Consider the following 27,685-nt stretch of genomic DNA (forward strand, 5'->3'; position numbering starts at 1 on the left):
TCGCGCCTGTTGCTTTAAACGTTACGTCAGCGTCATCACTGTCGTCGCGATGAAATACCATATTAAGCAAAAAAAAAAGTCAGTGACTGACGGAGATAGCTACGGATATACACCGAGCAACTATACGTAGCCTATAGACGCATCCAGGAAGACTCGGAAGCGAACAGCAGGGCCCGTGTAACGACACGTTGCGACGCTACGTTTAGCCAAAATAACAAATGAACGCTTATTGCAGTGACCGACTGTGATCCGCTGATGCGATAGCTAAAATGGGTCGTGGCGAAATAACATTTTGCTTCCCCCTCAATTTCTTTTCGAGCGAAGTTTTTTGTTTAACCTCCGTTGCCCGACAAGGCACTAATCCCGGAAGCACTAATTGCATCTAGACTTCGCCCAGGGGCCAAGAGCTCCCAATATATCGCGCTTCTCCCTGCAAGCACCTCGACCACGGAGATTAGGAGGTGAAACTCCCGTCAGCGCGAGCGAGCGCGGGCGACCAGATAAAGTCACAATTGTTGTATGCGCCGACGGGGCCGTATACAGTGGCGGCGCCATGCGGCGCGTCGTAGAAGCCGCAGCGAAAAAAAAAATGCAGCGCCCGGGCAGACGGTTCCGGCGCGCTCTCAATTGCGTTAATTTCTTTCCAGGCCGCCAGGCGCCGCCAGCACGATAACGGCTCCGCGGGTTTGTGACCTTTTCTGGTCGACGCAAACAGCGGAGTTTCCACTCCTAAATGTTTCTTGCTCCGTGACCTCGACTAACCATTATTCCCTCGACAAACGGCAAGCATCGTGACGCCGAAGTCTCGCACTGCGCGTCGATCCGCCTGATTGGGGAGCTTTAGATTAGGTGACGCAAGCGGTTTGCGTACGCAAGAACTAAGGGCGACGGCACTGCGCATGCGCAGTGCCGTCGCCCCTAGTTGCGTGCACAAGCCGCTTGCGTCCCACAATCTAAAACTCTCTATTGAGAGTCTGCATTTCGGCGTGTAGCATGTGAGCGGAGCGCATAGACGTAGACATGCAAATCAGACCAAAGATGTGACCCAGCTGTGCGGTGCATAAGCATAAACCGTGCATGAGATCAGACGTTGCGTGTCGGACGCTAATAAACGCGATTGTTGTGCGCATCGCGTTTAGTTGTACAGCACTGAATTAACCGCTCCGCTAAAGTTTCGCTTACGTGGATTCCAAAGTGCCGGAGAGGCGTCGTACAGTGTCAGATCATTTCCAGCGTAACGATGGTTGTCGATCCTATCGTCGCAACGTGTCTGAACTGACGTTCCCCGTCTAGTTGTTCCGGTATTCCTACGCAAGTCTACATATATATATATATATATATGCTCGCTCGTCTGCACGCTATGCTAACTCGCTTTGACGGTCCAACAAACCATAGAGCTAAAGCTTCTCAAGCTTTTACAACGCTTATGTCGACCATAGAGTAGGCTCGCTTTAGGGAGCCTTTGGGAAGCCTGAGTATAGGTTCCCTAAAGCGAGCCTACGCAGTAACTCTAGTCTACAGATACCCTATCTTCTTGTGTGACATGGCGCTTTCGTCGTTCGCTGACGATAAGAATAATCCCCATAATTTTTTTTAGATTATTGATATATTTCCATAGCGTATAGGCAATTTCCCCAATAAAGCAAAGCACTGACGCCAGTGTATTATTCTTTCTTTTATTTTTCGCAGAGTTAGCAGAAGAGGATGAGACCGGGATACCGGGTAACGTATACATTTCTATCATACGGTGATCGCCGCGGCTTGCTAGTCGTTCAACTCAAGTGCTTGTTTCTTTTTGTTTTTTTTACGTCGCAGTCTGCTGGCCACATTAGAAAGCTTTAACATTTCCCCTGTGTACGCATAACGATTTATGGAATACCATGGAGCAAGGCAATCCTCCATGCACGTAAATTCGAGCAACTCGTGTAAAAGAACACCGATTCTCCGAAAGGGAGTTATCGCACGCTTCAGAAGTCCTATATGAAGAGGACTGGATTTGCCGCTGCCCAATAATCTTACCAAGTCTTTGCAAACGCTTCACTACCACAGGTGCGGTTGCTGCGCAGTACATGTCCCGCACCTTTTTTCGGTCGAATTCGCAGCATGCGAGTTAAGCACGCCTATATATACGTTGTCGCTTACACCCGACGCATGTTACTGCATTCTGAGCCGGCTCTGCCAACGCCTCGGCGTCGAAGTAAAATTGTGGACGCAGACAAATCACGACCGTATTGTCGAATTCGACATCTCGTCAGATCTGATTGGCCGAGGGAGCTGCCACGGGCCTCTCCGATTGGCTCAAAATGCCACCACTTCGGAATTCGACGGCGTATACTGCGGAGTTTGACGATGTCCATGAGTAGCTTCGCGTTCCGGCTGCATACAGGTTCCGACAACCGCGCATGGCTGCATCACCGACGCCGACTTCCGACGTCTGCGTCTTCTGCGCCGACGCCCTGGTCACATATCGCTACTTAGCCATCTTTCATCCCCCCCATTCCGCTCCCACGTGTAGGGTAGCAAACCGGTTAGGCTAAACTGGTTAACCTCCCTGCCTTCTCCACTTTTTCCTTCCTTCCTTAGGGGATCCGATGCGGAACTGCACTGCAGGCGATTTTTCTTGCCTTTGATGTCGACCATGCCGAGCCGCATGCCACCCTTGTCTTTCATAGCCGCCGCACGAGAACCGCTATTCATGTAACTTCCGCTTAACACTGTCGCCGCAAAAGAAAAAGAAAAACGAATGAATGCCCTGACGTTACTCGCCTCTAAGCTTCCTCAGACCGGCGTCTCCTCCTTTCTACGCAAGGATTTAACTCACCTCCGGAACATGACGAAGGTCATGTACCGAGTCACTCCGGGGTCACCTCAAAGTGAGCAACGAGGGAGGAGGGGGTGGGGGGTATTCTCTGTGTCCACCTAGTGGGCATGTCCATTTCGTCTGCTGCTGATCGTTCTGATTGGCTGGGCTGGGGTATGCGCGAGAAGGAGACGGGTGACTCGGAGCCAATCAGCATTTCAGCAGCAGACGAAATGGACGCTTACACAATATACCCCCCGACTTCAGCTATCATTTTATTGTTTTAAAAAAGCCTTCTGTATTCGCTTATACACTAGCATATGTCTTGTTCTTTGTTTTCTTGTTTCGTTTTTTTCTGTAAAAGATCAGTAGAGAATCGGCGCCTGTGCCGTATATCTACTTCCTTCTGCCGTCATCTCAGTAGCGCCGCTGCCTTGTGGTGGTATTATAAAGCCCGTAAAGTTTCTTAGGAATTCCCGTATGAGGTATGACTCCAACTGACGATGTGTTTGCTGTGTTATGTGCTCTCTCTCTCTCCTCCCATCTTTCATCCCCCCCCCCATCCCGCTCCCATGTGTAGGGTAGCAAACCGGTTAGGCCAAACTGGTTAACCTCCCTGCCTTCCTTCTCCACTTCTTCCTTCCTTCCTTCCTTCCTTCCTTCCTTCCTTCCTTCCTTCCTTCCTTCCTTACCCGCCGTGGTTGCTCAGTGGCTACGGTGTTGGACTGCTGAGCACGAGGTCGCGGGATCGAATCCCGGCCACGGCGGCCGCATTTCGATGGGGGCGAAATGCGAAAACACCCGTGTACTTAGATTTAGGTGCACGCTAAAGAACCCCAGGCGGTCGAAATTTCCGGAGTCCTCCACTACGGCGTGCCTCATAATCAGAAAGTGGTTTTGGCACGTAAAACCCCACAATTAATTTTTTTTTCCTTCCTTCCTTCCTCCCTCCCTCCCACCCTCCCTCCCTACTGGTATGAGGTGACGCGACGAGTGCCACACGCAGGTGCGTTGCATGCGCAGGGATGTGCGAGCATCCGCCAATGACCCTATGCCGACAGCCGACTGCAAAGGAGCCGGTGATGTACGACCCGGACGGCGACACGTGCAACTACCACCGACCCGGTCGCAACTGCCTCGCCGGTGACAACCGCTTTCGCGACATGGCGTCCTGCGAAGCCGCCTGCGGTAAGAAGACGTTTACTTCTGCGAACCAAAACGGTCAGCCACACAAAAAGAGCTCACGGACGGCGAGATCTATAGGAAAACGTAGATTTTTTGTTTGTTTTCCCAGCAGCCTGCGACAGTATACGTAGTATGCACGTGACGTCGCATCCGCTGCTGTCGTCTGCTTCCGCTACCTTCCGCCATCTTGGGACACCTTATCAACAGGCGCGCGCATAGGCCTGTAGGTTCCCCAACATGGCGCCGCCGTGAACCGGAAGTCGCGGAGTATCCTTGAATGACGTACGTGCATACTGTGTGTACGCACCCAGTAAAACCGCGGCATCACAATGTTGTTCGCGCGCATTAGGAGAGCCCGGAAGTGCGAATACCACCAGGCTACGTTTCGAACGTGTAGAGATATTCAGCTTGTATTTCTTTCACCGATCCTAAGGTCCGTGAACTTCTGTGGTCGACTGTACGTGCCGAGTTGCGCGATACCTTTCGAAGTAGTCACGTGAACGTTAATTGAGTTTTTTTTTTTTTATGCGCCAATGACTCAACAGCAAGTGCAGAGAACTGCTTGCGCGCGAAAACGGTCGAAACATGGGAAAATATCTTGAAATTCGTGACGTCAATCCTAAAGCCTATACAGTATACTCTAGTCACACCTACCGGCATTCAGGTGCGAAATTCAAAGGAAAATTTTAGCGATTTTTTCCGACAGTAACGAACCTTTCCTGCCGACTGAATAAGAACAGAGTGTTGAATAGTTTACCAGTCTAAATCTGACTAGTGTTGCTCCTCCATCATCAATTCGCAAGCCTATTTTATAGTGCTCGGGTTTTGCAGCAGCTTTCGTAGAAAAGAAAAATAAATCATTTTTCAATTAATATAAAGGCCATGGCAAATCATTAAAAAAATTAATGTACCATGATGCTTGACAACTTCAAAACAATCAATACGCAGCCTTCTGTAACGAGTGAGCATTCTTATACTGTACAAGCACTGAAAAAAAAAAAGTTATTTCTGAGCTTTTTTCGCATAAAGCATCGCCCACAGAGTTACCCACAAACATTTCTAGACGGAATTTTGGCATTGGTGTCTAAGGAAGCTACAGCATAGCCTCCGCATGGCTCCAAGCATGGAGCTTCAGCCAGCTTGGGAATCGGGATGAGTACAAGGTTTTGCCTAGACTTCGTTCTTCTGGCTTTAAGCAGCTTTGTGACTTAGCACATTGATCGCCTCTACCAAAATAATGCGTTACGAACTCGACAATTCGCAGTGATTGTGAGTGTACGCAGTCTTTTTTACCATCTATTGATTTAGAAAAAAATATGAATGCTTCAAAATTTGGGAACGTAAAGACGGATACATCGTACAGTAAACGAAGCCACAAGAACTCTGTAAAGGGGCACTAAAGCAAACCACTGAAACAGTTTAGAGGGGCAAAAATTGTTTTCGAAAACTCTGTTGTCGTTAATTTCAAAATATTATAGGTTGATTATTAGAAGGGAAAATGAAGGTCAATATTTCAGTTTTTGAATTTCACGCCGAACGCTTAACGCCCGGCCCGGTACGTCACTGTGAAGTCACGAATTTCAATTCTTTTTTTTTTCTTCTTTTTCATATTTAGGTCGCGTTGGCTCAGTAAAATGTTCCCGAAACTCGCCAAGTTCAATCTTTGGTTCCTTTAGAAAACAGTGTAGCCGACGTTTAACCACTAAAGAATTAACTAGACCCTAGGAGACGCTGTCAAAATCCATGACGTCAGCTGCAGCAAGCTGGTGCGGGAACTTCAAGGATACGTCGCTAGCCGTCTTTTCGCTATTGCACTTTTACTGGCTTATCAAGCGTCTCATCGTGGTAAGTGTGTGTTCTCGATATTGTAGAAGGGTAGTTTACTGACACAGAATAAATAATTAATTTTGTTCTCTTCAGTGTCCTTCTAAGACACAGGCGCGAAGATCAGACAAATCCATGTGCAATACAACTATAGTGTACTAGATTCACTACAGTGCTAACAATCATTCCCATGGTCGCTGAACGATCGCTAAAACCCCTGAAACTTCGTAAAGTAGTGACACTTTCCTCCTCCGGCTTCACTCCTCCTTGTTTCTCCTCTCTTTCACGCTCCCTCCTCGACCGTGGCGCCGCCTACACTGCTCGAGCGTAGCAACGGCGCCAACATGCGCTCCTCGCCATTCCGTAGATGCCTCTCGAGCAAAAATGGCGCTGATGCACGGCGCGAGGGCCCACGTGATGCTATTAGGCCAATAGCGACGCGGCGTCGGCCAGAGCGCGCGAGGAGGAGGCGGCATTCTTCAATGGCTGGCACTACTTTACGAAGTTTAAGGGGTTTTAAACGATCGCAGCGCCAGAGCTCCCTCTATAGTGCCGGACAGGAAAGACGCTGCACTTGCAACTGAGTTTATAATTAACTCGGTTGCAAGTGAGCGTCTTTCCTATCTAGCCCTTTTCTTTTCTCGCGCCACTTCTGCTCTCCCCTTTGAAAAATGTTGAACCAACGAGCCAACAACTATTCGCTCTAGTTATTTTTGTAGGAAACTATGGCATCACCAGCCGCCACCAAGATGGCTCCCTATGACAAAGATGAAGCTCTTGTAGACGATGTTAATTATCCGAGACCGGATGTTCAGGCACTGAACAAATGCTGTTATAGGTGCCTATAGCAAGCATTTAGTCATGTAAGACACATATAGGTGCGAAATACTTTCCTTTAGGTCTCATGTACAGGCTCAATTAATAAAGACTTCCGCTGCGCATCTGCAGATAAATTATGGTTTTCTAATGAGCACAGTTCACTACACAATTGTGGGTTAAATTCGCTTCATTTAATCGATAAAATGGAATGAGGCAAGTTGCGCAGGGTACAAGGTTTATGTGAAATTTACTGTGACTAGACAGCATGAGAAAATTTGCGAGGGCAGTGCTAAACAAGCACCACAGCAATACTTCGATATTTCACGTTGCACCTTTTTTCACCGCATATTGGTTCTTATGCAAAAAAAAAAAAGACCGCCAGTGCACCCCGTACAAGTCGTAAACCAGCGAAGCTGAAATGTGCGGCCCCGATGTTTATCGCTAATTCCGACGGTTCATTAAACTGTCTCTTAATTATTGGTTACGTCTTTTTGTTTTTTAATGAGGTTACGCACACGTTCGGCTTGGGTTTATCGCAGTGTTTACTTGAAATTAAGGCGTGCAATGAGCGGTTCATTGTGTTGATCAAGCGGCTTCATCAAAGTCTTGCTGAATTACGTTATGCATTTGTTTCGTAATGCGTTATCCATAGTGTTTATGACTCAGTTGTGCAGTGTAGTTACCAAGTGACACCGGTGCTGCACATTTCATTTAATTAAAGATGGGAACACATTTTTGAACCTACGGCGAAGTCGGAGACTGCTGTGCGCGTGCTCTGCTGCGAGAGAGAAACAAGGTCACTATCGGCGTAGCCAATGATGCGCTACATCTTCATGGCGAGAAAGAAATGACGTCACTATCGGCGTAGCCAATAGCGCGCCGCAGCTTCCGCCGGAGGGTTTGCGAGCGTTTCGCATATGCATATAGAGCTTCGTTGTAAAAGTATTTCTTTAATTATGTCATCGTGATATAGCCTTAACCCCATTACCTTCTGTGTCCTTTCCCTGCAATAATACGTAGATTTCTATGCCTACGCAACGAGAAATTACTCCGCCCGTCACGTAAGAGGAATGCAACGGCTCATACCTCCGCAGTAGGGTTTCTGTGGTCGGACCACGAGTGTTTCGCCTGGCATATACAGCGTCGCTGTAAAAAAAGAGAAAGAAAACGCTCAACATCTACAGAAATTAGGGGCACGTATTTGTACTTCGGAACATTCGATGATCCAACGCCGTCTGGCATTACAGACTTTTAACCGGTCGGAAGCTTTCACAGCTCTTTCAGTACTAGAAAGCTGGGATTTTTGCCCGAAAAGATCTAGCTAACTGTACTAGCAAGTGCGTCATTAGGGATAGCGGCGAAACTTTCCTGAAAGTCCAAAATGAGCCCGACGTTCAGAGTCAGAGTTGTGCCCAAGCAAACAAGTTTCTTGGTGATGCATACCTTGACGATATATCATCGTGTAGTGCAGTTTGAACGCTTCTCACACCAAAGTTCTTGCCTTGTGCAAAGCTGTTACGCACTTTGCCTTTACACCGGCGAAGCATTTGTGGTAACAATCGGCTGCCTTCAGTCTAGTTCCTCAGCGGGTGATGACATTATAAACAAAACAAGGCGAGGACAAAACACCGAGAAAGGCATTTTTAAGCTATGAAAATCTACCATAGGCACCGACATCAAAATAGGCACTCAGTAGCGCAATAAAAGTGTCACTAAAATGTTTCTAGACTCAGTTCACGCATAATCTTAATTGGGCACGATGGGAACTTTTTGTATATACAATTCAACTTCAGTTATAGCGAACTTCAATATAACAAAATTCTCGATATAACGAAGTATAACTTTTCGTAACCTCTTGTCCATACAACAATGTATTTAGAACCTCGATATAATTAAGAGTGTTGGTATACAACTTCCATATAACTAACTTTCACTACCACCGCAAAGAAATGCAGAGACAATACATGGACACTTCCGCGGTCGCAGATGGTCAAATGATTGAATTACAAGCGGCTGTTTGCAAACGCATCTCTCAAACGGCGCGCCGCGCGACAACAACGACCGCCGAAGTGGAGCCGCATCATATTATATAAAATCGGGGGTTAACCCTTTTCTTCCCGTTTATGTAAATTCCCAGTGCGATAAGATCCTATCGCGCACCGCGCGCTTTAGGCGCGAGCGAAAGTGTGCGAGGGTGAGACAAGAAAGATGGTGGCTTTACGAGTGCCGCCTTCCCGCGAGAGCAAAGGGAAAGAGGGGGAGGGGAGCGAGAGCTCGTAAAGCCCCTTAAACTTCGTAAAGTACTGCCACGCTTTGAAGAATGCCGCCTCCTCCTCGCGCGCTCTGGCCGAGGCCGACGCCGCGTCGCTATTGGCCTAATAGCATCACGTGGGCCCTCGCGCCATGCATCAGCGCCATTTTTGCTCGAGGAGCGTTTACGGAGTGGCGAGGAGCGCATGTTGGCGTCGTTGCTACGCTCGAGCAATGCAGGCGGCGCCACGGTCGAGGAGGGAGCGTGAAAGAGAGGAGAAACGAGGAGTGAAGGCGGAGGAGGAGAGTGTCGCTACTTTACGAAGTTTAAGGGGCTTTAAGAGCTCGTGGTCACGTGATCAAGCGGGTGAGGGGTCGGGGAAGGGGCGGAACGAGGGGGGAGGGGTACGTAGGCGCATGCGCATTGCTGTAAACTCGACTGAGCACGTACGCAGCCGCGCACCCTTCTTTTGAGGTTGTCTACCGCGTGTCCAAAGAGCGGGCGTGCCGAGACGGCGGGGCACCACGTAAGCAGTCTTCCAGCGCGTTTAATATCGGAGGTTGCGCAATCTAGGGTTTCGGTGACCCGTTGGTGCGAGAGGCAGACGAAGCATTCGCTGCCAGCGCTTTTCCTGATAGCGCCGCCCGCACTGGGACGACGCTATCAGCCGCGGGGGCGGAGTGAACGCGAAAGCGTGGCTGGCTTCGCTTAATTCGTACCGCCGAGAAGATATCGTCGACGTGCGTGGCATGAAACCGCATCATTCGTCGTCGACTCCCAAATTTATCAAAATGAACTGTTTTCTCATTCAAACATGTTTAGTTTTTTTCGATTGCCCTATAATTCGAACTCCGCGGCCCCTTCCCGTGCAAGATAAATCGATCGGCGACTGTACTTATCTGCATAAAAGGTCGAATTTCAGTATAACGAAGTTTTGATATAACGAAGCGAATTGCCGATTTTACCGAATTCGTTATATCGAGGTTTTACTGCATATATTTTATTTTATTTAAAGATACCTTAAGGCTCCTAGAGACATTGTGCAAGGGGGAGAGTACAATAAAAGATTATAGCATACAATAATTAGAATACATGTGTGAATACATAAAGAATAAATACAGGGTGAGAGATGTGCTAACAAGAGTAATATAGTATTTACAATATGTGCAATATGTTGAAAGTTTTTTTTTTCTGTTGTACACCGAAAGCAGACACACTGCTGCCATACGAGAGCCTTCAGGCACATTCAAGCTGTATGTTGCAGCTTTTCACCTGGACAACCCCCAGCAAACTTGTCGGAAAATAACATTCTGTATTCTGTAAGGAAAAAAAAAACGTATTTCGTTAAAGGTACATTTTCTGCTAATCACATTAGAATGGCTAAACTTTTGTCTTGCATAACCTTTGTATTCAAATACACTAAGATTCATTATAAGCTTAGCTGAAAGCAAGATTTAAGGGCTTTCAAGATCTCGAAAATGGTAGTTTCGCACTCAAGGGACCTTTCGAGGAGGGCTATGAAGCCTGCAGTTACTGCAGGACGAGGACATCTCCCATTGATCTCCTACCAAGCCTCTTCAAAGTAATGTGAACCTATAACAGCTATATTTTCAGCAAAAAGAAAATCTTGACCCTGTTTGCAGGTGGTCCGCGACGCAATCCCGCTTGCTCGGCACCTGTGCGTATGCATACCTGCATTCCGGGCGTCGAGACCAACAGCTCGGCACACTACCACTTCGCAGATTATTGCCTCCCCGTGGACAGGGGTTACTGCCTCATTGGCCAGGGCTTCAGCTCCGAGCAAGAGTGCATAGATGTGTGCAAAGGTGAACGCTCCACTGATCACAAGTATTTTTCGGCTTCATCATGTCAACTTTCTCGGGTAGCTGGAGGTCACTTTATTTTTTTTGTAGCGACAGCTTTCATGAACTATGTCAGCTTGCGACATGTCCGCGTACGTCCATCTATTCATAAGACACACCACAAAACTACTTTTATTTTTACAGCGAAGCTGTTAAAGGGCAACTGCAACGAAAGTTTACACTAGATAAATTTGATATAAATGACCATGATATACCACTAAACCCATCTTGGAAAAGCCGCACAGCTGGCAATTGTATAGGTTTTTTAGCAGCCTTTAAACAGCACCTAATCGGACGATGCGTGCGCCAGGTGGTGTCGCTGCGACTTAAATCTCGGCATCGATCGCAGGCTTCGGCTTTACTAAGAGAAAGCGTGCTTATACAGCTTCACTGTCTTTGAAGTATGAGCTGCTCGGGTTGGAATACATCTGAGGTTTTTTGCTTAATCACATATAAGATATTACACAATCTGGCCTGCTCAAGTGGATTACCTAAAGAGGCAGGAATTACTTGCACGACAAGTGGAATGCTCCACACATGGGAACACCAATCCCCCTTCTCGCATCGGGTGACCAAGCAGTATGTGTTGTAAGCACGCAAACCACCCCTTTTCGCCTTGCTCCTACTTCACGTGCACAGATGTCGCCTGCGAAATGCGCACCTCCTTTGCATGTATAGTCGCCTTTGTTATCCAACACAAGCCGTGCATGCTCTGTGTCTGCACGTATGTACTATTCGTGACTGCAATAACCACATCGCCACGTGTGCAGACGAAGGCACCAACCTGGCCGAGTGTGAGAACAACAACTTGGCCGTGTGCAACCTGTCGGCACACCTATACCAGGTGGCGTTCTTCCGGGGACACTGCGAGCGGCGAGCGCACATCTGCCCAAGATCTGTAGGGTTCACCAGCGTCAGCCACTGCGCTCGCATGTGCACAAGGTCAGAAACACTTTGCGTGTATCTCGCCCCGCATGCTCATGCAGTGTAAAGAAAACCTCATTAAGAAGTTATCGGAACAGGAAAGGTACCCCGTTATAGGTGGCACTTCGTTAAAGCGGAGAGGCGCTAAAGAGCCGTGGTAAGGCGGGATGCGCACTCCAGCAGATCTCGTCCCGCATGCTTTTACAGTAAAGAAAACCCCGTTATAACGAACTCCTCGGGACATGAAATGTACTACTTTGTTGCAAGCGGTACTTCGCTAGAGCTGAGCAGCTCTAAAGAGCCACGTAAGGCGGGACACGCACTCCTAGAGTGAAGGAGCTCGTAAGATATACATGCTGAAACATGTTTGCGCTCTTGTGGTGGGGACATCACAGTGCAGAAATTCCGCTGACAGCCATGAGCAGCTGCTTCAATCTTCTACTGGTTATCCGTCACATGATACAGTTAGGCTCGAGGTGCTGCCGTCACATGGTGACCGTCACAGTGCTACTTGCCTCTTCCGGATGATAAGAAGAATCGCCATAGGCCACTGCTTGTGCTTTAGCATGCAGTACAGTGTGGATTTCCCATTTTTAACTTGACATGACACGAGTGTGCTGCCACTGCACCTGTTTTTCGTTATCATGAACCACCGCGAGGGAAGCACATCGATTATGTAAATTGCATAGTCAACGCCTGCATCACTGCCCTGTTGCTTTTTATTTGGCAACACACCCTGCTAGATTCTGTTCGTTTGTACAAGAAATGTATGAGAGCCTTTCAATCACTACATGCAAGCAGGCATGTCACGTGTTTTTTTTTTTGTATTTCGCGGGCATCTGCAGTAAGCGAGAGAGCACTAATACCTAGCAGATAGATAGTTAGGAACCGTTTAACCGGTCGTTTTCCAAAGTGTTCTACACCTTTCTAATTGAAATTTTCTGTCTAACTTCATTGCTTCCGAAGTTGGTTAATTAATCTTGACTAATTATGCAATTACGAATACAGAAATTGGTGTGACTTACTCCATTTAAAGGTCAGCAACGTGCATTTGGTGCATCAGCATATTTTTAATCTCTGGCTAGAGTTAGCTGGAACACCCTGTATACTATGCTTAAAGAGTTTACTACAATAGCTTTTCAACAAACCTGTTTCGGTTTAGTTTCCCTGGAAGTGGGTGTGTCATCACAGCATGACACAGGGAATCAGATGGGAGCAGAACGTTGTGACATCATGGCTAGGGGTATGTGAATATTCTAAACTTTTCAATAATGAATCTAATAGTCGCTATTCAAAAATATGACTACAACAGAACGTCGTTGATACGTTCTTGTTAACTTTTCAATAAAGAATGCAATAGTTGCTATTCAAAAATACTAATACAACAGAACCTAGTCGATATGTTCCTGTTACGTACATTTTCCGTGCACCAAAATTTGCAATCGAGAACAGAAAATATTACCCAATAGAGTTATGCTCATTTTTTGCCAGTTCACGCATTCCCGAAAAACAGATGCGGCCCTTACAAGAGTCATACCGTAATGTTAGTTTTGTTAGCTGGACTATGAAAAATATATTTTTTGTCCGTCAAATTCGAAGTTTGGTGAGTAACCCACACAGGATTCCTTTGTTGCTCATTTATATAATTGTGTGAATTACGATTTTCTTTTCAACTCAAAAGTTCTTGCACCAATGCAACCGAAAATTATTGAACCTCGTGGTATTACATGTACCATCGCTACTTTCCATTGCAGTGAACTCATCACGTTCCCAGTGCCTACCCCGCAAAGGCAGCGAAATGCTGCCTCTGTTGCATGAACTCGTGCCCATGTGTTGGTGCGACGTCAAGCGAAGAATGCCAATACGACGTGTCGTCTTCATAAATACCATAGTTTTTTTTTTTTCACACAGAACGCATCGCGCGTCTGTGCAGAAATCATTCGCACCTGAATACCAATTAGCATAGCAATTGTGCCCAATCCAAGAAAACACTTCTTCAGTAAACCCTAAAGCATTGCAAATTCAAGATCCTTGTGTTTCTAACAATTTTCTGAAAAAGTACCTGCAGGTATGCCATTTGTTACGGCCAGCCACACACTGAAGGCAAATGAATTTTACGGCATCATCACAATGTGTCATTTTCATAACACACAAAGCTTTACTTCGATCCTGGCATCACCTTCATCATTCATAAACAGGCAGTATTTAGCGCAAAAATTGTGTGCTGAACTGATTTCTGTGAAGTGAGTTGGATGTAAAAAAGAACAAAAATATAGTTGGATTTCGTGCAAAGCGCTGCTTTGTTTTCAGACCACCTCTAAATTAAAAAAATTATCCCATTTACAAGCTTACAGCCCTGCTCCAAGTCTAAAAACTCGGTAAGCTATGCCCGTTGGATCATCTGAGCTGCCAAATTTATTGCCATTAATTTGCCTCTAAAACATGCCATTATTTCAAAAATATTATATTTACAAAACTTACCAATAAGCCTAATGGCCTTTAAGTGCAATTTAAGTACACTCTGTCTCTTGTGTCAACATAATATCACCCATAAGATGTACTTTACATAATTTGTCAGCTTCCATTCAGGAACTATAAGCTGTCACATGCCATGTCCAATCTATAGCGTGTATTCATCAATCTATTTACAATGTTCCCATGCTTGAATTTATTCTGGCTCCTGCAGTCTCCTAATTTTATGAATTGAAGATTTCACCTAACAGGGTGCAAAGAAGTGCTTTCCATATTTTACATGTAGTTGAACAGGGGCCCTACTAGACGATTTTTTTTTTTTTCCTAAAGAAAGGTTTACTTCTCAAACCCCAAGAATGCTGGTGTACGTGCAGCTTTGGGGTGCTGAACCCTAATAAACAATCAGCTGATCAACCAGTCCTCAGTACTAAACCCTATCAATCAATCAATCAGTGATCAATGCTAAACCCTAACAACCTACCAACCAATCAATCCTGAATGCTATATCCAACAATCAATCAACCACTCAGTCCTATGCCCTGACAATTTACTGACAAATCTATGCTATGTTATGCTAAAGCCTAACAGTCACACTAACTCACACTAACCAACTAATAGTGCTCAGTGTTAAACCTTAACACTCAATCAACCAATCAGTAATCAAGGCTGAACCCTAACAACCTCCTCAGTCCTCAGTGCTATGAGCTAACAACCTACCAACCAACCAGGCCTTAATTTTTTTTTTTTAATAACAGCGTAAGGGCAACAGAGGGGACATAAGGGAGAACAGAACACTGGGACCTAAGTTCGCAGCTGAGCCGAAGCATTCCCCACCAGACCTCCTGGCTACCGTCAGGCAAGTTTCCCAGCGTGCTTCTGAGCAAGAGTATGAGCGATGCATAGCAAGGCAGTGTCCAGCGCTCTGTTCTCTCTTCTGTCCCCTCTGCTGTCCTTGCACTGTTATTCAAACTTTAAAGCATGTTTCACCAACAGGGCCAATCCTACACCCAGTCCTCAATGCTATATCCCAACAGCCAACCAATCACTGAACACAGATTATCATCCGGCGAGGTTTTATTAAACCATTAAAGGTACTTAAACTGACCCTAGCATGCACATTGTTGTCAGTTTTTACAACCACAGATAACTCCTTCACAACTGCTCAGTACTACATAAATAATAGGTGGTACAAACAAGAGCAGGGACGTCCATTTGGAAGCAAACAAGACAACTGTACAAGTAACGTGACAATCACAAGAGCTTATTTACAGAAGGTTCTTGCTATCCAGGGCCTTCACTATGAATTGTGTAGGTGAAGTTCTTCCTTGGCCTTCATCACTTCTTGCAGCTCTGTCGCCTTCTCACGTGCACGCATGATGACTTGCTCTGGAATCTTCGCAAGTCTGGCAACATTGAGCCCATAACTTTTCTCAGCAGCGCCAGGCTGTAGACTATACAAAAATGTCACTGCATCTGAAAAAAAAAAATTTGGACAAAGTTTGGAAGTTTACACTGGAGCCAATACAACTTGCCAACACTATGAGGTATTAAGAGAAAGCTTTATCTTGGAAGGTGCTGCCTAAATGTATGGAAACGGAAAAATTATTGCTGAGCGTCCCCTGCATTGAACTTAATTTGCTTTCTTGCAGTTAAAAAAATGCTACCTTAGTTACTTTAGAAGCAGATTTTTTTTATTAGATAGTAAATATGTTTCTATCTTCAACTGCTGTAGTAGCAGCAGTATTCCAGAAAATAGAGAGCTGGAGCGAATGCCAAGACTCACAATATTCTCATTAAAAGTGCATGACAAATGCTTGTCTCGTTCATCTGTTCACTCACCTTTGACACCTCCTCACTCTGTGTTCTCTGCTCAATTCAGTGTAAATGTTTATTGTGATAGCAATTATACGGACACTCCAGGTGCCTGTCTGCCGTCGGCGGTACCATGAGGTTCTGTACAAGTCCAAGGGCGATAAAAGCTTCGTCGCGTGCCATATGTTGTGTGTGCTGTTGTGAGGGTGAGCTGGCAAACACGGTTCATTCTCGCATGCACGAGCGAGGGACGCAGGCCGGAAGCATGCGCTCTCAATGTTGTGTATGATGCAGGGGAGCAAGGTGAGGGAGGAGGGGCGTTTTTCTCCGTCGGCTGCTAGGGTGCCTTGACGTCCTCCTCACCCGCTGCTCCGTACAGAGTGGAGACAACCTCGATGTCTACTACAGCGTTGGGAACGCAGTTGGAGGATGCCGTAGTAGACGCATTGCCGGCACTCGTGTGTCTTGAAAGCGGCCTGCGACGTGGCCAAAGGGCGCGGCAGTGCGGGCCTCATCTTCAAAGTGATCTGTGATGTTTGCAGCATGTATGGTGCCGGTAGCTTCATATGCGCCATGCTTTCAACATTTGTTCCCGTTGAAACAGGAGATGCACAAAGGTCAATTTGCTTGCTGCTGCCGCGATTCCTCACTCCAGCTTTTTGATAGCGTGTTTCCACACTCATCGAGCGAGATGTGCTCATGACAACGCATTCACGCGCACACAGGTAAACATGAACACATCTCGCTCAATGAGCGTGGAAACACGCTATCAAAAAGCTGGAGTGAGGAATCGCGGCAGCAGCAAGCGAATTGACCTTTGTGCATCTCCTGTCAATTTAGTGAAAACACGTTGGCGGGCTAGTTGGTGGGCTAGTTAGTTTGAACCTATGATAGAATACGTAAGTGCAGCTGAACAAGGGCGTAGAAAGAAGCAGACACACGACGGCAGCGCTGTCGGTATGTCTCTTCCTACGTCCTTGTTCAGTCACGCTTACACATTCTATCATTGTTAATTTAGTTAGTAAGCGAATGTTTAGTTTATACGGCCGCTAGAACTACTATCCTTACTTATCCACTAATTTGCTATCGCAATCGGTGCTTTGCTTCTAGGGCGAAACTGAACATTTTTTTTCAAGGCCATAACCTAACCAACTAACCGAAGCAAATATATTTCTGCACCGTTTGAAGAATGCTTTAAGCAATGTACAGGGTGGGCCATTATGAAAGAGAATGCCTATTTGTGAAATTAGTTTGCCAACCGTTTGCTTTTTTGAAGCAAGAAAGACAATTGCGAGATGTATTCAAGAATGAAGCTATTTAGCTTTTATCAGTACATTATTTTCAAACTGACTAACCTGAATACCAATTAGATGGTTCTTGCACACTAAACACTTACGCACAACCCGCCACGGTGGTGTAGTGGCTATGGCTAGGGCGTTGCACTGCTAAACCGAAGCGCACTCGATCAAACCCCGGCCACATTTCGATGAGGGCATGTTAAAGAACCCCACGTAGACAAAAATTTGGAAGACGCTTAAGCTGCACCTTTATGCTTCACCTTTAAGAGTGGAACAGGCTGGATTTCAAAGATCCCTAATGGCTTGTCTCGCTTCCTGGCAATCGCAGCTTTCTTGCGAAGGCGAGTGCGATGATGATGTTGCAAAGAGTCGAGGGGACCGCGCCGCTCGGAAAAGGTGTTTGCGTTTGAGCTTTCGTGTAACAGAATTATGTTTTCTGGTAGACATATTCAAATTAAATTCCAACGCTACCATGGCTGTAGGTTGCATTAAGGTTGTACTTTACGATTTTTCTGACGTATTTTACTTTGAGGAATTCAATTAGTTCAGTAACACCTCTGCACCATGTGGGGGGCCTACGTGGCTGTGGTTCGGAATGATTTTTCATCAAACGCCGTACGACGCCGACATCGGATATTTTACGACATGGGCCCCTTAATGCTATTGCGTTAAAATTAATACCAAGTCCTCCACTATGGCATGCTTCATAATAATATGGTGGTTTTGACACGTAAGACCCCAAAATTTAATTGAAATTTTAAACTCGTGCACAGCCAAATAGTCGTATCAAGCAATTTTTACTTCATTCATGACACACTCGCAATTTTTGCTCAATTGCACTAAAAAGTTATATGTAGAGCAGCACCAATGGTGTTAAAGACAATGCACGTGTCAGCAGGGGGTATCAAATTATCTCTGAAGTCATCTTTCAAGCAGCACAGATTTGCTTACACTTGAGGAGATGTGATCATGAAGGCGACAACAGCAGGCCCTATTTAGGAAAGGCCACCCTTAATGCTTCTAGTGATTCTTAAATATCCAGAGATTTAAGAATTTTGAGACTTTTTGCTAGTTTTCTCAGTTTTTCTTTTCTAATGAAGCCGTTAATGCACTTACATGCTGTTCCACCTTCAAAGGATGAATGCAAAACACTCAGTTAACGAATGAATGTGTATTAATTGCACACAGTAATGCACTTGCATGTGTTTACGTGCATTAACATAAATAAATGCAACAATTTATGCATCAATTATGTGCAATAATGCATTTACATGCATAAGTGTATGTACTAATTACATGCATGGATGCCTTCACATGAAGCCTGAGCAAATAAAGATGAATTCAGACATACTCTCACTCAGTTAATAAATTTACATGCATTAATTACATGCATTATTAATGTTCGCACTGATGCCAAGCATTAATACATATTTCCAGAAAAGGGACAAATGCAAGCCTCTCAGATTCCTCTGCACCACTTAAAATAATTGCACCTCTCAAATATAGTTCATAGAGTCCAATAACAATGTACTCGAAAATAATATTGGTCCATGACTTACCTTCATGGTCCACATCAAAAGCTGTGTGGCAGTTCACAATGTTGTTGGGATATAAATTTTTCATCTGCGTAACTGGTGGGTAGTGCGTTACAAACAAGACCAGGCACCGCTTCTGTGAACGAAATGCCGACAGTCAGACACAGACTGGTAGTATCTCCCATATTTCTCCTCATATAACCAGCACCCCTAAAACAACAGCCCAGAAAGAAAATTTTAATATAGTTCTAAATCTCAATTTCACTATAATAGTGTTTTTTTAGTTCGTTACACGCCTGCAATGGCTTCATGCTTTGAGGCATTATGAAAATAAACACCACATTTGCGCTTAATACCGGTAATTTCCTATCTACCGCTCCGCAGTGGAAAAAGTTCCACAAGGAGGAATCTTTCACTTGCGTGTTTACAGGTGGCCCTCCTTGAACACAGATTACTAGGTAATTCATACTGGTGAGGAGTTGTACAATCTAAATGCTGAAAGCACAGCCTGGAAAGCACGATTTATGTCGGCTGTCGAGTAACAAGCATTTTCCTGCCGGACTGGCAACACCAGCATCAGTGGCGGCAGGACTGACCGCCCGGTCTGGGCCGACTCGTGCAACCTGCCCAACGAGTTTGGCGATGCAGACAACCTGAGCCCGGCAATCGTGCACGAGACGCTTGACACCATGGCCAACCACATGCAGGCCGCCAGCAAGGCAGCCGACGAGGCCAAGCGCAAGTTCGTCGCTGGGACCTTCTCGGACTCGGAGTTTGAGCAGTCAGTGGCCGACTACACGCAGCCGTGGCTGCCTGAGATGCCGACGAACAACTTTGAGTCTATGACCACAGACGAGGTGTACCAGACAGTGTACCAGACGGCGTGCACCGACCTGCAATACTATGCGGTGGCCATGGAGCAGGCCATGATGGACCAGGCCGCCTACCACAAGCCCTTCCAGCAGCTGTTTGCCGACGTGAAGCAGAGCATTGGTGAACTGCTGTGCGAGCTGTGGCTCGGGATTGAGCGCTTTCAGCTGGATGGAGGGCCGGACGTGCAGCATGATGTGATGCCCGACGAGTTCCGTAACATGGAGCACGATGGCCACCGCAACGTGCGCGACTACATCGCCCTGCGCGACTACGAACGGCTCACGCAGCGCATATACAAATGCTTCATCTACCTGCGTGACCGCCACTAATGGTTTGCCTGTCGATGTTCGTGCGACACCCCTCCTTCTGATTCCTCTCTGTTCATGTGTTCACTCATGGACCATGGCAAAACTCGCTAGCACGTTACAACTTGTGTGCGCATGCCAATCTAGCGGCAGCCTAAATGATTACAGCCCTATATTACATCACCAGATGCGAGTCAGTACCTTGGCCTTGTGTTTCTTTCTTTCCATCCCTAAGAAGAAGCTTTATCTCAGGAGTTCCTGTCTATCTACAGTCGAACCTCAATAACACAATGAACATGGTTGTACATCGTTGTACAACGAACATAAACAATGAACATGGAACGAATGAAGCCCACTTTGTCAGACTGTGTTTGTGAGTGCAATGAATAAGTAAACAAATGCAGAGAAAATAAAGTTTGTCAGATGCGGTGCTGTTTTTTCCTGATGATGAGTCTAGGCTAGTTCGACTACGCCTTTAAAGGGGCTCCCCTGAAACACTTTTCCAACTAGTCGTAGAATGGCCTCACTAATAAAGTATGTTGCCCCATGAATTTCATGCCGGCAATTTTTTTTAGTATTACTTTAACTAAGAGGAGTTATTGCACCGATACTCGGTCTTCTCTCTCTTTTTCTCTCCTCTAATGTGCTGGAAGCTACACAGCGCAGAAACTAGAGGGCAAAGCCCCGGCCAAAAGTTGAATGCAGCAGCGGCGAAAGGGCTCGTTACGGCCCCCTATGGAGGCTGCAGTAAACTATGCCACACAGCACGACGCTGCCATTTTGTAGGTCAAGCAGCTACGCACAGTGTAAAGATGAAATGATTTTTGTGTCTTTTTGAGATAGGAGACATATTTTTTCATTTATTTAACCCTAAATTAGCAGTTATGTATTACAGAGAATGTTTTTGCGATCATGAAATCAACTAATAGCGTTAGTCGGCAAACTGCTATCAAACGGCTTTCGATAATGAAATTGTCGATGCAAGAGCAAGCGTCTGTTCATTGCTTTCGACATGACAGTGTTAATTCCCTGCTTCGCGCAGTGTAATGTTATTTGGCTCACGTATACACAGGAGCCTCATAAACATCAATTTCATGTTTTTTTTTTTTCTGCGTTCGAAAAGTGTTTCAGGGCCCCCTTAACTGCATCACTTCAGCATGCAGTGGGAAAAAGAAAATTTTTCAATGAAATCGAGACGTATGCAAGATCACATTTCTCAAGTTCAAAGTGCGGTAGCCACAGGGTGCTAGACACGACTGTGGAGAAACACCATTCTCTCTCCATATGCAGATGCTATCAATGTAATTAAAGGCAAACTGCAACAAAACTTTAACGCAAAAAAAAGCCTAGTTTCAGATAGTGCAGGTATAAAGCAGCTTTCATGCAATATTTTGCACTTGAAATACATCTGTATGGTACATAAAAAGCTTGCAAAAAGAGATGTTGGACAAAAAAAAAAGGAAAGCGTCACCATTGCCATTTGCCGAAAAGGGCACAGAACTTCACTGCAACCAACACAGAATCTTGTTGAGGCACAGATGCCTCAATGAGACGTCAAACTTCACTGCACTTGACCTTTAAGCTGTTGACTAACACTGGTCTCCAAAACGTCAAACAGACTCAGAAACTTGCCTCTTCCACGATGTGACGAAGTGTAGCCCAGGCAATGGCTGTGCCATCGTGTGTGGCAGTGCCTCGACCCAACTCATCCAAGATGACCAAGGAGTGGTTGGTGCATTTGTCCAGGATCTCCGTTGTTTCCAGCATTTCGCTGAGGAACGTGCTTCTCCAACGAGTGATGTCATCCTCAGCGCCCATTCTGTTAATTGTAAAGCACCACAACAAGCTTGCAAAAGAACAAGTGCTACTACGAACTGGCACTTAGTAAGAAGTCAACAGAAAATATACCAAGGAAAAAATATATATATAACACATGGACACAACAGATACAAATATGGTGCTACGTACTTTGAACCGGCATTTACTAAAGAGGTAACAAAATATGTACCAAGTAAAAAATTAACACACAGATATAACAGATAATTCTGTGGTCTACAGAATCATCTGGTCAGGTAAAATAATTGTAACAAAAAAGGCAAATCACTCACCATAGTCGAAACATAACATTTCGAGACCTGTACGGATGTCTTTCTATACGGATCCATTATCTGTATGGATGTTGAAACTACATCTTTTGTTTACAATGGTCAGTGACATACTTCGTTCCTAACAAGACTTCATGCAGTCTTGGGTGAAAATGCAAGGTACCCGAGTTTATTATCAAATAATGTAGACAGAGAGCTGATGGTCTTCGCTTTCAGAATTAATTTCTGCTGCTTCTATTCTCACGGACACTTGTGCCCATTGTGACTAATGATTCAAAAAGTTGCGAGCGCCTGCACCTTTCGAAGTGCAGCAACATGTCATTACATCCAATACAAGATAAAAAAAACTCTGGTACCTTGAATTATTTGCGCTGCATTCGTAAGTTGCCTTTCAACAGCACTAAAAAAAAAAAGCTACTCTTACGACAAGAGGTGGCTTGATAATCCAGAAAATGCGCAACAAAAGACAGTTGGCAACGCTGTCTTTATGTTCCCCCACCAGTGCACTATATCGTCATGGATTTTGACGATGCCTGCTGGCATCTGGTTAACTTTTCACCTGTGAATACGGACTGCAGTGTATTTTAAAAGAGCCTAAGACTGAACTAAGCAAGTTTTGAGAACTTTTACTGAGCCCCAACAACCAAAATACGAAATAGTGTTGAAATCTGTGACATCCCACTGACTTATCTCCTTCTGCGGAATCAACGCGAAATTTTAGAAAATGGATTTCCGACCTTGATTTTATTGTCTAATAATCAGTCTAATTCCGTATAATTTTTAAAAAAAGACGTTTCCAAAGAACACTGTTTAAGCTTACATTAGTGCTTCTTTTAGCGTCCCTTAAGCCACATGAAGACAAAATTAACTGCTGTGTCTGCTTGTCAACTAGTCTTTTTTTGTTTTCCTGGGCACATTCTGTTGTTAACCTTTCAATAAACACCAGTTGGAAGCAACATTGTGCTTGTTGTGATTGTCTTCTCTGTAGCGTGCTTTCATACTTTTGTTAAGGAAAAGCCTTACGAAGTGCACAATTCTTACAATAGAACAGAAAGCGACAGGACTCTGTGCTGTGTCGCCTTCTTTCCTTCCTTAAGAATTGAGCACTAAGTAAGGCTTTTCCTCGCCGAAAGAATGTTTTGCCAACCAGCCAGGGCAGTTACTCTGCTACAGCCATTTCACAAGTTTAATATTAATGACCAGCTTGCCCACGTTCATATCCCGTTAGGCACAGCACAAGACTGATCTTTCCCTTGAGTGGACTGTCGAGATGCACATTTCAGGCAGCATCGTCTGCTACATGCTGCAGTGAGGAATGGAAAAGTAGAAAGCAAGTTGACAGTCTAGAGCGCTTTCTTTTCCTGCTTCGAATCTTCCCTTCTTCTCCCTGAAGCATGTGTCTCAACATACACATTTTGCCTAATCATTCCTTCAGGAAAACCCTTCACTAGGCCCTGCTAATGTTAGAACATAAACTAAGGGCGAACGTTAGGACAAGTCACAAAGTACCCCAACTGCCACTCTTACTTGGTTGTGCTCAGATATTGAAATTTTCAAATCAGACCAAATCTGAACATGCATATTTAAAAAATGAAATCTTGGAGTATTTAATTGAATACTGCAAATTTGCATACCACATTCTTCTCCCCATGTTTATTTTTCTATTACAGTCAAACCCTGTAATATCTAAGTCGTACCTGACAACAAAATTGTGCCTTCTTTATCCCTAAGATCTTTTAAAGCATACGTGCCATTAATGGCAAATACAATGTTGAGGTCTATGCGAAATAATCGGAAGCATGAGGTCTCTGACAGGCCAGAAGTAACAGTTTCCTGTCAATTTCTATTGCATCTCAGCGGATTGCTGTGGCCATTAAATTACTGGGTTTTGCGTGCCAAAACAACGATCTGATTATGAGGCAAGCTGTAGTGGGGGACTCCGGAAATTTGGACCATTTGAGTTTCTTTAACGTGCACCTAAATCTAAGTACACAGGTCTTTTTGCAATTTGCCCCCATCAAAATGTGGCTGCCGTGGCCGGGATTTGATCCCACGACCTCATGCTTAGCAGCCCAGCACCATAGCCATTAAGCAACCATGGCGAGTGGCTAGCCATGCCCATTTATAGCTTACGAACACCATTAAATTAAGAAAAATTAGTACTTTGTGGCATAATTAATAAGTAGCCATGCTATCAGTGTGATCACACTGCATTGATATTAGCTTACAGGCTGCAGGCAAGCCAAGCTAAGCTATTAGCCAAAACGAGCATGCAAGTCCAGAAAATGTCGTTTTAAGCTACTCTTGCCAAATATTTTACATCTTCTCCAACCAGAATACACACTTTGAGCTGCCAAGTGAACAGAGAGCATTCGTTTTGCTGGAATCAATATTGTCTTCGGACTAGCATTAAAGTAAAGCATAGCCAGATCACACATTTTATTTACTTCATTTATACTATAACTCGCTAAATCCATGTTCATTGTATTATGGCTCAGCAGTGTTATATAAGCAGGAAAGTATCCGGTATATACTATATTGTCGCGTGTCTCCAAAGAGGACTGGCAACGTTTAATGAGGACAGCTGGCCTCTGAAAAACATCGGCGGCAGGAGCAGGCTATCGAGCGGGCGGGGGTAGCACGCACACTTCTTCCTTCTTGTTCTTCCTGCCTCTTCTTTTCTGCTGTCCCCACTAACGCAGACGGCAATATTAGCCATTCAAAGCTCTCATTTTTCAAGCCTTCATATTTGATCAGAAAGCTTCATCACCACTGGAACAGCCCTATTCAGTGGGAAATTCGTCACACTGGCACCACCATGAACCCTGACCTGATGTAGATGCCATCGATCAGGCTGATGGCTGCTGATTCGGCAGGCACGTAGGACCCGAGGTGTGCCATGATGACAACAAGGGCGACCTGGCGCATGTACGAGCTCTTGCCGCCCATGTTGGGACCAGTAATGATGCAACAGCGCATAGACTCCTGGGAAAAAAAAAAACAGATGTTGCTCATTACGAAAGTTCATGCTCGACAAACGGCAACAGCTTACGAAGTGCAGTCGGTGTTTGACAGACAGATTCCTCCTGGAATCACACTACTACATTGTGGGTTCAGAAATGGTTCAAAGAAGTGAAAGGCTTGTTACAAGAGTAGCAGAATGAGCCAATTCACCGTTAGGAGACAGTCGTCAATGTATGGCCAGCAATTACACCGGTACACAGAGCAGTTATGACAGTAACCCTTTCCATGAACAATAAGCGTTTTTCAATTCAATTCTTTTTGACAATGAGTGTTGCAAAAAAGCTTGCAATCATTCAGCTATGCAAGTGCAGTCTACCTCTGTTCAAGCTGCCAAGGGATGGAGATTCGGTGCAGGCATTGCTTTTGCAGGCATCGCAAGCATTGCTGCAGGGACCGCAGGACAATGATCGAAATACAAGATGACCAGGTGGCATGCAAGCATATGTGCATTAAAGAACATGTTGACAATCTTCTGAATTTTTTTGTATTATTACTGTTGCCACTTCTGCGACCCTACAATGTTATTTCTGCCACAAAATGGTCAATCGGGCTTAGTTGATTGATTTTCATCTTGAAAGTTCTTTAAGTGCAACGATAGACTATACGATAGAAACAACAGGACAAGACGCATAATTGCAACTGAAAGATTATTGAAAGGGAGCACAAGTATATATACACAAAGAAAAGGGGGGGAGGGTGATCCAAAGCAAGACAAGGTTGACAAAAACCTACAGAAAATCCTGAATATTAAAAATAAATATGGGCTAACTATCAAGAAAGGCAAATTCTTTAGCATGGAGCACGACATTTCGGCCTTTTTATATAAATTGGTGTGTCCTACACATGGCAGGAGAAAGAACAAAGCGACACAAAACAGCCGTTACGCAGACGTTAAATTACCATGACAGTTTCCCTTCAAAATGCATGTACGCCACAGTTTGAAGTCAGCTCACTTGACCACGCAATGGTGTGGTCCCCTTACGCTGAGATCAGTGTCGTTGCTCACGTACTGCTGCTGTGCGGAACTCAGCTCCAGCACTGGATGCCTTCCCTGGACAATTCGGATTGTTGCCGGATCCTTGGGCAGCATCTGTGGCCTGCGATGGCATTCAGTATTGCAGATTGAACAGTGCAGCTGCGACCAACGGAAAAGCATTGCCTCTAACTACGTATGGTTTTACACGCACCATGGCAGAGGTAAGCATGGGGCCCCGAGAAACTTCCAAATGCGTGCATCTGCAGTCAAGGTTACGAAGAAATAGTTCTCATTTTTTCCCCCGGAAATCAGTGTATGGGACATCTCTTTTATGCATTTCCAAAAAGAAGGAAGAAGCACCATGCCTCAAGTGAATCTGCAATTTCTCGTGTGTATTACAGCAAAATTAATTTGTAAGGTTACGATTATCTGCAAACTAGAAGTGACAAAAATGTGCAAATTTTTGCATTGGTACACTACTATAGCTTGCCACTGTCTTTTTTACATTCTAAATTTGGTGGGCTATATGAGTGGATGAAGTCTGAAGCTTCCAGGGTGTGCGTTTTTCAACAGTGGCAAGCTGGATCAAGAACTACAGGGACTTGTGCGGAGAAGGACAGGTTAGCGGAGACAGTGCTATTCATAGCCTATGAGTTTTTAATACGCCCTGGCATTGTGTCTGCGGTGGTATAAAAAAAAGTTCAAATTATGAGGCTTAAGGGAACACATGGGCTACGAGAGACACCATAGTGAGTGAATAACACTAACATATTTTGACCCCTTGGGTTTCTTTAATGTGCCTCTAAATCAAAGCACATTTGCACTACGGCCACATCAGGATGCAGCCACTCCGGCCAGGTGTCGAACCTGCAAAGTCATGCCCGACGGCAGAGAGCAAGAACCACCACGTAGACAGCCCTGTGCCATGCAGATGACTATGCGCTGACAGCAGCTGCTGTATCTCGCAGCACTAAACCGTCTGCTGCCGTCTGCTGTGGCCGAGAATAGACTTTAGACAAACACATGCTTAATAACGAGGGAGTCAAGGCATACGTCTGACCTGCAATATCCAGCCTGGGAAGCAGTCTCGGCCAGGGACAAGAAGCAGTCCACCGTGGCTATGCTCTTCACCGCCTGCTGGTAGTCTGTGTACCTCACACTCAGCTTCCTGCAAGCACAGTAACAACTATAACTCCTAATACTATATTTTTTTTTCATGAGCAGATGTTAAGTTTCTACGTAAAGAGCTGAATGTTACTGAATGCTGCCAAGAGAGACTAAGAAAACACCATTGAATAAGAAGGACAAGGCAGGATCAAAGCCCATCACCTACCAGAATATGACTGCATGTCTTGAAATATAGACACTAAGCATACTGTGGTACAAACTTTATACCACAGTGTGCTATTCCATCTGTCAGCCCCTTTCTTGATTTTAAACACTAAGCATAGTGGTTCATGACTATGCATGTGAACTACACAAGAAGTCAACAGACAATTTTTTTTTTTAATTGAGACGTAGAATTTATCAGGAGAAGAAGGCAAATGAGAGTGGATGAAAAGACAACATGCCATCGATCGGAGGCGGGCCCCCATCTTCCCCATTACACGTGCTTTACTT

At 45.2% G+C, this 27,685-nt stretch overlaps 2 protein-coding genes across 5 annotated transcripts in view; one reads left to right on the plus strand and one right to left on the minus strand.

The window, feature by feature from the left end:
* LOC135919278 (uncharacterized) overlaps nucleotides 1-20,387 on the plus strand; it is a 23,580-nt gene extending 3,193 nt beyond the window's left edge. For 2 of the 4 annotated variants that reach the window (XM_070521794.1, XM_070521795.1), the window contains exons 2-6: nucleotides 1,690-1,722; nucleotides 3,807-3,988; nucleotides 10,523-10,705; nucleotides 11,512-11,683; nucleotides 19,357-20,387. In XM_070521794.1, the coding sequence (XP_070377895.1) occupies nucleotides 3,826-3,988; nucleotides 10,523-10,705; nucleotides 11,512-11,683; nucleotides 19,357-19,984 (1,146 nt within the window). In that variant the 5' untranslated portion in view covers nucleotides 1,690-1,722; nucleotides 3,807-3,825 and the 3' untranslated portion in view covers nucleotides 19,985-20,387. The remainder of the gene's footprint in view (nucleotides 1-1,689; nucleotides 1,723-3,806; nucleotides 3,989-10,522; nucleotides 10,706-11,511; nucleotides 11,684-19,356) is intronic. The other 2 variants (XM_065453014.2, XM_065453013.2) reach the window with 1 other exon arrangement.
* The window catches only part of LOC135919276 (DNA mismatch repair protein Msh3-like), a 29,872-nt gene continuing 15,681 nt past the window's right edge, over nucleotides 13,495-27,685 (minus strand). Inside the window, exons 13-18 of the mRNA XM_065453011.2 lie at nucleotides 27,126-27,233; nucleotides 26,072-26,186; nucleotides 24,896-25,050; nucleotides 21,593-21,779; nucleotides 18,807-18,918; nucleotides 13,495-15,610 (exon numbers count right to left, since the gene is read on the minus strand). Of these exons, the coding sequence (XP_065309083.2) occupies nucleotides 15,435-15,610; nucleotides 18,807-18,918; nucleotides 21,593-21,779; nucleotides 24,896-25,050; nucleotides 26,072-26,186; nucleotides 27,126-27,233 (853 nt within the window). The 3' untranslated portion in view covers nucleotides 13,495-15,434. The remainder of the gene's footprint in view (nucleotides 15,611-18,806; nucleotides 18,919-21,592; nucleotides 21,780-24,895; nucleotides 25,051-26,071; nucleotides 26,187-27,125; nucleotides 27,234-27,685) is intronic.

Source organism: Dermacentor albipictus, chromosome 7, assembly GCF_038994185.2.
Source record: "Dermacentor albipictus isolate Rhodes 1998 colony chromosome 7, USDA_Dalb.pri_finalv2, whole genome shotgun sequence".
Lineage (NCBI taxonomy): Eukaryota > Metazoa > Arthropoda > Arachnida > Ixodida > Ixodidae > Dermacentor > Dermacentor albipictus.